This window comes from Musa acuminata, chromosome BXJ1-9 (assembly GCF_036884655.1).
Source record: "Musa acuminata AAA Group cultivar baxijiao chromosome BXJ1-9, Cavendish_Baxijiao_AAA, whole genome shotgun sequence".
Lineage (NCBI taxonomy): Eukaryota > Viridiplantae > Streptophyta > Magnoliopsida > Zingiberales > Musaceae > Musa > Musa acuminata.
In genome coordinates, this window is record NC_088335.1 from 37246868 (window position 1) to 37258404 (window position 11537).

The 11537-nt window shown below is 38.5% G+C and overlaps 2 protein-coding genes across 2 annotated transcripts; both read left to right on the forward strand.

The window, feature by feature from the left end:
• The first annotated feature begins 4033 nt into the window (after positions 1-4033).
• LOC135593481 (tricetin 3',4',5'-O-trimethyltransferase-like) lies at positions 4034-6942 on the forward strand. Its single transcript, XM_065083567.1, has 4 exons — positions 4034-4509; positions 4600-4910; positions 4990-5057; positions 6528-6942. The coding sequence occupies exons 1-4, from the start codon at positions 4091-4093 to the stop codon at positions 6822-6824; spliced, it is 1095 nt and encodes a 364-aa protein (XP_064939639.1). The 5' UTR covers positions 4034-4090; the 3' UTR covers positions 6825-6942.
• A 1668-nt stretch (positions 6943-8610) lies between these two features.
• Positions 8611-11537, forward strand: LOC135593483 (tricetin 3',4',5'-O-trimethyltransferase-like). Its single transcript, XM_065083570.1, has 4 exons — positions 8611-9110; positions 9199-9509; positions 9581-9648; positions 11081-11537. Exons 1-4 carry the CDS (start codon positions 8695-8697, stop codon positions 11375-11377), a joined length of 1092 nt encoding a protein of 363 aa, XP_064939642.1. The 5' UTR covers positions 8611-8694; the 3' UTR covers positions 11378-11537.

Sequence of the window (11537 nt, forward strand, 5' to 3'; positions counted from 1 at the left end):
TATATATATATATATATATATATATATATTGAAGTTTTGGCACGGATCGACTTGGAACATCTTGATCAAAAGATTTATTTAGTGAATGACATGTACCTTTCTACGGATGGCGTTAAGCTAAGCGGCCATATCGGAATTGTTCCTGAACTCTGTCACTTGAGATCATTGATTCTATATGAACGGCTCGGCATTTTGGAAAAGGACATCCCACTCTATAGTTCCCGATCGATTTGCCAGTCTCTTTAGGCATCTATACTCTCCCCATGATCACAAATCCTGCAGTCGCCAATTTGCTAACATGGGTACAATGTTTCCGCCAAAAGTTATTTTCATCTCTTATTCCATAGAATTGGCACCTTGCATTTTATTGAAACAGCGAGTTCCATAATTAAAATGTTCGTGAGCTACTGTGGCAGTGGAATTCTTAGGATATGTAGATATAGAGGGCAGGAATCAGAATCACTGTCTTGTCATTAATGTTAGCCTAAGGCTGGCCTATACTTTTACCTCCATTAGGTATCGCTCGTTATCGACGACACACAATAAAGAAAGCGTTTACTTATTGACTCCTCAGTACCCAAAGATTGCTGATGCTTTTGTGGTGCTTCTTCGTGTGTACAAAGCAAGATGGACTTGGACTTTATATGGTGTACTCGGAAACTTCCGCTGATTAGGAATACTGATGGAGAGGAGGAGACGAAGTTGCGAAGGTGGTTCAGAAAAGATGCATGAATGAATCTAAAGCCACAAAAAAAGCTCCAAGGAAAGCAGTGAGCTACTGCTTCAACTTTAAGTTGGTCACGTACTGGGAAAGAAGAAAAGCGATCATTTTTAAAAGTCAGCTTCTACATTGTATAATCTACAAATAAATGCAGCGATAGAAGGAAAAGAAAAAGGTCGAGAATAGAACCAAATTGACGATCCAAACAAACTGGTTAAGCTTTTTGGTCAATGCCAATCTGTTTTTGGTGAAAAGGCTTGTTCTCACATTGGATTTTGCAGCAGGCAGAATAAAATGAAGTAGGCCATGCCACCCTTAAAAGAATAGAAAGCAAAAACCAAGATAACCTCTCGTTCTATCAATTTATGCCATTAATGCCGTGGAAAGCTCCAAGAACCAAGTGGAGGAGGTATAGGATTACGCCATAAATGCCATTCCTTAGGAATTGTATCATTGACAGAGAGTATTGGATTCTTCATCAATCTCAATGGCTTTTATATATTTGGTATTTAAAAATCAGTATCTAAGTGGAGTAGTGCTAAGAAATCTTGAGAAGAATATATATATATATATATATATATATATACAATCTGTGTCATCATAGTGTGAAAAGTGTTTGCCATTGGAAGGCACTGCATCAGAGAGTTTAACCATGCCTTTTCAGTTCTCATGGCATTGTCTTGGTGGTGCAGCCATGAATCACAAGGATATGAGGACCACCAACACCAGTCAGCAGTCACATTCTTCGTCATTGTTTTCTCAAAAGTAGTCCTACTTATCTTTACTACCAAAAGACCTTCTCTTTTAGAAAAGATAGTCAAGCACATGCATGAGGTTTTCGTCAAATGCAATGCAAAGTAAAATTGATGTATGCAGTCAGTCTCGCCTCCGTCAATAGAGTGATTGTTTCCGTATGACTTGGCTCTTTCTCTTCTTTCGAACCTATTGAACCATGAAGGATCCTCGGATCATCAATTAAGTGCTTGGAAAAATGTAAATTTCAAACTTTTCCAAAGATTTGCTCTCCTTTTTCCTTTTTTTGTGATCGACTAAAAAGACTATTGGATCTTGGCAATTTTAGTCTTTGGAAATCTATCCAAAATCTTATTGTTATATGTCAATAGTTTTGGACGTATCGTAACCCTTTGTATCAATTTCTTAAAATGAGGTGCAATTGCCCAAAACCTTTCGTTCTCATTCTACATGTCCACAAGCCCAATACAATAGGCTAAGATTTGAAGGTTTTCTCAGTCAAAATATGGGCTTTGGGTTTTTCAAAATATGGGCTTTGGGCTTAGATGGGACAATTGGGTCTTTTAAACCTAAATCAAAGAAAAAAAAAAAGGAAAGAAAAATGATGCACGCAGCAATGGAGAGAAGCGAACGTGTGTAGCTAACTGCGGTGGCCCACACAGCGAGAGGAATGACTAGAGAGAGAGAAATTAGGATTTTTAGTTTTTTACTTCGTGATCAGCTTCACGATCAGCGGTTAAGTTTTATCAATTTTGACCCAAATTTTATATTAAAAATATTTACAATAATTTCTATAATCCTTACAGTAAATTAATGATATTACTGTGATTCTCTTATTATTCTGTAGAAAATTTATTATAGACATATTATTATTAGATAGTAAAAAATTAAGATGGACTATGATCTTATGATTTTTTTTCGCATTGAATTTTTCACGTTATAAATTTGGTCTCACTTTATGATTGATTCATTGTTCTGTTATTTATATTGTTCTAGTTTATATGTGCTTTTGATATCAAATTGATATTTTGATATCAAATTGTGTGTTAGAAAAGAATTATTCTACTCTAACATATTTTTCTCAACATTTTTTAACCTTGGATGAATATTGGTAAGATTAGAAAAAAGAACAACTTTGGTTGACATATTTAGAGGGCAGCTAGCTTCTATCATTGCCTTGTCTTTCGGAAATTTTGATGTATTTTTAGTTCGGAAAAGCTTTTGAATTGTATGTTGGGCTTATAAAATATCATTGGCATATGTTGGGATTATTTTTTTAGTATAATAATAAAAATTATTTATTTGAAGTTATCAGAGGTATTTTCTTCGTTGGATGGGTGAGATGATATTTTTATGCATCGATATCACGTCATAACTGTGATCAAAATTGATAAAGTCCGATTCGATAGGATCAAATCGAATTTATAGTATTACTGATTGGAATTGTCATCCCTATTCACAATCAATAGTGCTTAAATTTGCTGGTGACAATGTACATATCCCGAGTCTTAACTCATCATTCCCTAACACAATAACTAACATTGACTTGTTCTTCCACTGCGGTTCGATAACACATACTGATAAGTGATGATTTTGGCATAATATGGATTCTGTTTCTGCTTGCTTATTCTGATGACTTAATCGCCACCTTTCAGAAAAAATAGATGTTTAATTAAGTGATGATTTACAAAAAAAAATTTCGGTTTTTTGACGAACGAAATAATAAAAATAAATTATTTTGTTTTGGGAAGCAAATAGAGTTTTAAGGGAAGCATCTCTTTTGACTCGATGTTGGAAGTTTTGGCACGTGAATCATCGGAGTAGAAAAGTTCGAACTAAATTCAATGCATTTCTAGAACATGTCGAAGACTTCGTTCCGACACGGCTGCTTAATTCTACACCCACCACAGTAGCATATTTGTGGAACTGGAGTTCTCTAGCAAACGCATCTCACTGTGATCGACTTCCAAGTGTTCGGATGGAAATGACATGCAGCAGCAAGTTCAGCTTCTTTTAGCTTTGAAGAGTTACTTACTCCATGACAAAAGCAGTGGGCACATAAAATTTCTTCTTTCATAATTCTCTCTTTGTGGAGGGAAGAAATTTTAGGATGATTTGCAAAAAATTTTCAGCTCGATTTTTCTTTTGTTTTTGATTTTTCAACGAACGAAACAATAAAAATTAAATTATTTTGTTTTGGGGAGCAAAAAGAGTATTTAAACTCTACACGGAAGCCCCCCAGGCCAGAAGCATCTCTTTTGACTCACCCATGATGATGTTGCTAGTTTTCGCACGTGAATCAACGGAGTAGCAAATTCCAAACCAAACTCTATATAAATAATCTTTATTTTTTTTTCTCCTATTAATTAATTTAAGGGCGCCCTTCAACGGGTGGTGCACGTTACAAGTGACGATTGGTGGTCAAACACCTACGCTTCATTTTTCTGTGGAGGGATTGACGGCTTCCAAGCTCATAATTGCAGTTCCTTTGTCGTCGAGACAGATGACCAAAGCAACGTGACAGTTACTCATTGTGATCCATATAAATCATACCTCGAGTTCTCTTCTCTTCGTCCTCCGCTATCACCACACTTCTTCTGCTACTCTTTGGTGGACATGGGATCACTCAAGGACGTGATGCAGCTGACCCCCGAGGAGGATGAGGAGGCGTGCATCTACGCGATGCAGCTGTCCGGCGGCTCCGTCCTCCCCATGGCCCTCAAGGCGGCCACCGAGCTCCAGATCCTCGAGACTATCGTCAAGGCCGGACCCGGAGCCGAGCTGAGCCCTGCCGACATCGCCGCCCAGCTGCCCACCGAGAACCCGGGAGCGGCGGCAGTCATGGTAGATCGGATCCTCCGTTTACTCGCCGCCTTCCGCGTGGTCAGCTGCACCGTCGAGGACGGCGACGATGGCCGACCCTCGCGCAAGTATGCCGCCGCGCCCGTCTGCAAGTACTTGACCAAGAACGACGACGGCGTGTCCCTGGCCGCTCTGGCCTTGTTAAACCAAGACAAAGTCCTCATGGAGTGCTGGTACGTAACTTAAGAGAGTTCTGTCGATCGCTGGTCGACGCCAAACTTCGATTGGTTTGGTCCTTAACCATGCTGGGAAAATGATGGCAGGTACTACTTGAAGGACGCGGTGTTGGAAGGCAGCATCCCTTTCAACAAGGCCTACGGGAAGACGGCGTTCGAGTACCCAAGCACCGACGCCCGGTTTAACCACGTGTTCAACGAGGGCATGAGGAGCCACTCCACCATCTTTACCAAGAAGCTGCTCCAGAACTACCGCGGCTTCGACGACGTCAAGGTGCTCGTCGACGTCGGCGGCGGCACCGGCGCCACCCTCCGCATGATCACCTCCGAGCACCCTCACATCAAGGGCATCAACTTCGACCTCCCTCATGTCATCTCCGACGCACCGCCCTGTCCAGGTCCGCCAATTACTTGACATGGAAACAACAGCTCGATAGTATTAGTTGGCTTACGTTGTCGGCGATATGTTGGCTGCAGGTGTAGATCACGTTAGTGGAGACATGTTTGAGACCATTCCAAGTGGAGGAGACGCAATCTTTATGAAGGTCAACTCTTCTTCTTCCGCTTATATTGACAAAGTCTTTGATTTGACGTTTAATATATTTTAAATATAATATAAAATTAAATAATAATATATTATATATATTAAAATTTAAAATCAAATAACAATAGATCAAAATTAAGAACACACTCCAAATACAACGACATAAATCTGAAATAAAATTATATATATACACATATATATACATATATATGTATATATACATATATATATACATATATATATATATATATATACATATATATATATATACATATACATATATATATATATATACATATATATATATATATATATATATATATATATATATATATATGACAAAGACATTGATTGTTGTAGAAGATTAGGTTTGAAATTGACGAGGGTATCGTCAATCTTGTCATTGTCACAATTATTGATGATGGATGTTCCTATCGTAGATAAAAAAATTTTACCTTGGTACCATCAATCTTGTCTTTGTCACAATTAGGATCTCTTCCTGCCGGAGATGAAAAAAAATTACCTTTTTAGTTTATTGATTTAAGATTAATTATATATTCTTGTTCTAACAATATTTCATTTACACTCTAAACTCAACTATGAAAGAATTAAAATATTTTTTTTTAATCTTTTTTAGAAACCTAATAAGCATGTTCGCTAGATATTGAAATTTATCAGCATCTAAAGTATTCATCATATTTTGATTTCTCTCATCAAAACTTAAATCTACATAATATATTTATATAAGAACTAAACCTTAATTTTTTAAAAAAAATTTCTCATAAAAATTCTTTCTCGTATTAAGAGTGTTTGTCCTTTTAAAATACTAGTCTCAAGAATCCTAAAAAACTTATTAATCCTAACAATCTTTTACTTACAAGTCATTTTGTCCACTTTTACATCTCTTAAAATGAATATACTTTTATTTCAAGCTCTTTTCCATCTTATTGAATGTTTATTTATTAAAATTTTTGGACTCAGATACCATTTTATTATAAAGAGAGAGAATGTTCATATATTGAAAAGAAAATAAAGCCAATGAATATACCAAAAAGTTAATGCAAAATTACAAGAATCTTGAGTATCCTGATTCAAGTACAAGAAATGTAGGAGCACCTAAAGTATTCACCATATCATATTCTTCCTCATTAAGATATATATATATATATATATATATATATATATATATATATATATATATATATATGAGGTATTTATATAAAAAATAAACTGTAATTTATAAGATTTTTTTATTTCACAAGGACATCGTATTAAGATGTCATATTCTCATAGAATACTAACTTCAGAAATCTTAAGATATTTATTAATCATAATTGTCTATGTTATAATGGTGTATACGATCTGCAAATTGGGTCAATGAGCCTCTGTCACTAATTTTTTCTGCCTTAATTAGATGAATAATGAAAATTACAAAAAAATTTACGTCGACATTGATATGGCATTAATGCAGTGGATTCTTCACGACTGGAGCGACGAGCACTGTGCAAAGTTGCTAAAGAACTGTTGGAAGGCTCTGCCTGAGGATGGAAAAGTGATAGCGGTGGAAAGTATTCTACCAGCAGTTCCAGAGCCCAGTCCTCTAGCCCAGAGTGTCTGTATTGGAGATCTGGTTATGTTGGCTTATAATCCTGGAGGCCGAGAGAGGACCCAAAAGGAATTGCAACACTTGGCAAGAGAAGCTGGCTTCTCAGGATTCAATTTCACCTATGTGTTTGCTACCACTTGGGTCATAGAATTCACCAAGTAGATTAGGATTTCTATTGTTGGCCGATCCATCCATGCTAATGCTGCTAGTATTATCTTGCTTGATTTGCTTTGAGTTCCTTGATCACTTATCTACGAGAATAAATTTTAGTTCTACCCTATTGCTCGAAGTCTTTTATCTTCTTCAGTTATCTACGAGAAAATCTCTCTATTTTGTTAAAAAAAAATTTTCTTTCTGTATAAATAAGAGAAGGACATGTTAATGTATTCAAGCTAAAACTAATTTAATAAAGTTTCTTCAATAAAACTTCTTCAATGATTGTTCTTATCTTCTATTCTTTCCATCATGGTATCAGAGCCGCTTACCTAAAGCAAGCTCTCTTTTCTGTCGTTAGGCCGTCGGTGCGACAAATCCTTCCTCCTCAACGAACGGCAACTGTCTTCTCTGCTGCTATTTTGCGCTAATGTCTATTCCCTTCCGTTGTAGCGTCTCTAGTGCTGCTGCGAGGGCATGATAGCATAGCAGATAAGATTTTCTCAACTATACGAGGAACTCTATAAATATGACAGCTTAATATATTCAAGCTAAAACTACTTTAATAAAATTTCTTCAATAAAATTTTTTTTATAATTATTTTTATCTTTTATTCTTTTGTTTCATATGTTGTATACCTATTTTTAACATCTCACGTGCACATGACCAATGTTATGATGGGTAGGCTCTTTATTTAAAGTCGTCATGATATTATGGCACCCATGCGTTGGCAGGTTGGTCATCTAATCTAATTGGATTCAACCTGGCTTAATGTCAAAGTTTGGTAATGGAGATTAGTAGTATGGGTAAAGAGGAGCCTAACTATTCTTGACTCAGAAATGTACTTCCGGAGAAGGTCAGTCAAGAGACGAATCGATTGCACGAGTCTAGTTTGAAGATGACACGGCTTCTTAACCTACAACTTCAAATAGCGTTAGGTTGATTGGATGAAGAATATTATGGCAACCGTGCGTGCCTCCATATAATATTTACATCGGGAATATCTCCGATTACATTAAAAATTTTCCAAGGAGAAACTTTCGATTGAGGATCTTTACAAAATGAGTGGAGTCGACCTCAATATGAATAATCGAAATGCCCTCCCGCAAAGCCATATGTGTAGTCACTCTCTGACTGCAACTGCTTCGCAAAATTAAGCTGATGACATTTGTGGTAAAATTATAACTTGTAATCAAACAACTATCATAACCATTTCTAACCAAAAAAATTCATCACTCTTATTATTACCCCTTTGACTGCAAGAATCATGACTATTGACTTTGTGACAACCTTTATCGGGCCTTTCCCATCGGACAGCTATGAGGGAAACCAGCCTCCTAGACTCTTGAATGTGATGAGGACCAAGTATATGTGCTGAAAATCTAGCAAACAACATTGTTGTCACAATGTGACAATCCCCACAAGCAACATTATTGCCATAATGTGATAAAAAAGAAAGCCAACCCAACAAGTAAAAAAGGTTCTAATTCCAAATCTACTATTGAGAGATTTAATCGTAGCATGCATCAAAAAGGAGTCGGCTATAGATCTTTAATCACACACTTCAATATTTGGTACACTTCGTAACGTAAAAATTGACAGCTTAAATTGGCTACTATTGACAACACCTCGTGGATGGCCGGCACTATTTAAAACGACTTCACAAGTGTCGCTGTCTTCGATCGAGATGACACAGTAAAGCACAAGGCCTTACGGACAATAAATGTCACTGTGATCGATGTAATATGTCGCAGATGCCCGTCATATAATGAATCAAAGGCATGTGTTAGCCACTCACGACGATCCATATAAGACCATCGTTTTGAAGTCCTCAGCTATCGCCACTAATCCTTCACCTCCTCCGCGACTCTCGGACGACATGGGATCCATCAAGGACGTGCTGCAGCTGACCCCCGACGAGGACGAGGAGGCGTGCCTGTATGCCATGCAGCTGCTTGGCGGCTCTGCCCTCGGCATGACCCTCAAGGCCGCCGTCGAGCTCAAGCTTCTCGAGACCATCGTCAGGGCCGGCCCTGGAGCCGTGCTGAGCCCCTCCGAAATCGCCGCCAAACTGTCCACCGATAACCCGCAGGCGGCCGTCATGGTGGACCGGATCCTCCGACTGCTCGCCGCTTTCCGCGTGGTCAGCTGTACCGTCGAGGCCGGCGACGGTGGCCGAGCCTCGCGCAAGTACGGTGCGGCGCCTGTCTGCAAGTACTTGACCAAGAACGAGGACGGCGTGTCCATCGCCGCTCTGGGCTTGGCGGGCCACGACAAAGTCCTCATGGAATCCTGGTAATTTACAGACTTCGTAGCATTCGCGCTGGCACCCGAAGCCGCAGATTGGTCGGTTTTACTTTAACGCGCCGGTAAATGATGGCAGGTACTACTTGAAGGACGCGGTGTTGGAGGGCGGCATCCCCTTCGACAAGGCCTACGGGATGACGGCGTTCGAGTATCCCGGTACCGACGCCCGGTTCAACCAGGTGTTCAACGAGGGCATGAGGAACCACTCCACCATATTCATCAGAAAGCTGCTCCAGAAATACCGCGGCTTCGACGACGTCAAGGTGCTCGTCGACGTCGGCGGTGGCACCGGCGGCACCCTCCGCTTGATAACCTCTGAGCACCCTCACATCAAGGGCGTCAATTTCGACCTCCCTCATGTCATCTCCGACGCACCACCTAGCCCAGGTCCACCATTAAGTACTAGACAGGATGGAATCAGTTGGCTTACATTCTTAAGATGTATTGGCTCACTGCAGGTGTAGAGCACGTCAGTGGGGACATGTTTGAGAGCGTGCCAACCGAAGGAGACGCCATTTTTATGAAGGTCAGCTTTTCTTCTGCTCGTAAATGGATTTTGCTTACAGATTTGAAGGTCAATACATCAAAAGTCTTGGTTTGATACTCCGCAGTTGTCTAAAGCTTATTACAAATACATGAGACATCAAATACATGCTCGATAAATTCCCGTTCACGATCGCGTGATCGCCATTTTGATATGACTGCAAGTGGCAGAGGCATCGATTCCCGTTCACAACCACACAATTTTAGCTTTGAGAAAGGAAAGGGAATCTTGCATAATTGCCTCTCATTAGTTTATTCACTACGGTAGCATCCGATACCCGCTCTTTTTCCTCCTTCAGCGCCTGTAATCTGGAGAAAATCTATGGTAGATTCTCTAATGAGACTGTGAATTGGATCAATCCCTGCATGAGTGCCCTTTTTTCGCCTGATCAGTGGGCGGATGTTTGGGTCAGAAAGTTCGACCTTCTGTCTCATTACTTCCTCACAGTCAGTCAGATAAGGCTCAATTCCTCTCCTTCCATATTAATATTCCTGTCAATATCTTACTCAAGCCCAGACTCGATCCAGGTTCTCGGTCCGTTCCAGGATCAGATTGGTCGACTTTACTCCCTCAGCTATAAGAAATTAATCTTTTTAGATAAAATTGAAGCCCAAAAGCTGCTATCAAGATTTAAGTTCAAGTTCTTAATAACTAAGGTATATACTCAATATTTGTTGATAAAAACAAATACAATTACAAAAATAAAGTTATGTATCAGAAAATTAATGCTTAGTTTTTTAATAGTTTAATTTATATGTTTAAATATATACTATATTGGTGATTTATAGGCCTCGTTTTCGATTTATTAAATAATTTGATAACAAATCTATGTATAATGAGTCTTTATTAATTCATCAGCTTATAAACTAACTTATTTATAAATAAGCTCGATCATGAATCTATAATCGAGCTTGTTCGCAAACTCATAATGAATTAGATCGCAATCTTAAAAAAGTCTGAGTACTATTGATTTCTGTCTTGTCTTCTTTAAAAACCAAATTACAGAATTAAGCAGGCTCGAGCGAGCTTTTCATGAGCCAAACATTTAGCTGCTTGAGAACAACTTAACTCATTTGTCACCTAAGTTATTTAATTTAGGTTTTGAAAAGCATATAAAGATAATATTATAATACATAAAAATTCTTCTAATATTAATGATTTTTTATAGAATAATTTTGTCAATTAGGGTTTCCACTAATGATGCAATGAAATATGTATAAATTTTTGGATTTTACAATACTCTATATGCAAAACTTAAATTAAAAAAATAAAAATGACTTGCTTACGAGCTTAGAATCTTCAGTATCACACAACGAAATGATAGTATATATTCATAGCTTTTCTTTTCAGTTTGAATATTATATATCAGAAAGCACCTGATTCTAACATCGACTAGCTAGTAATGATATGGCAGTGGATTCTTCATGATTGGAGCGACGAGCACTGCTTAAAGCTACTGAAGAATTGTTGGAGAGCTTTGTCGGAAGACGGAAAAGTGATAGTGGTGGAAAGCGTAATGCCAGTGGTACCAAAGCCAACTCCACAAGCTCAGAATGCTTGCGTATCAGATCTTGTTATGTTGGCATGCAATCCTGGAGGCCGAGAGAGGACCGAGGAGGAGTTCCAAGACTTGGCAAGGGAGGCTGGATTCCTAGGATTCAAGTTCACATATTTGTTTGCTGGTTTTTGGGTCATAGAATTCACCAAGTAGGTCATAAAAGTCGAGCATTCTCTACTTGTGCTGGCAGTGTTGTCTTGCTTGGGGTTCCTTGATCACACCTGCACCTTATATCCACAATGAATAATTCCAAGACATGATAGTTCCTAAATCATTGGTATAGTATGCTGGCCATCCCAAAGTTTTGCACACT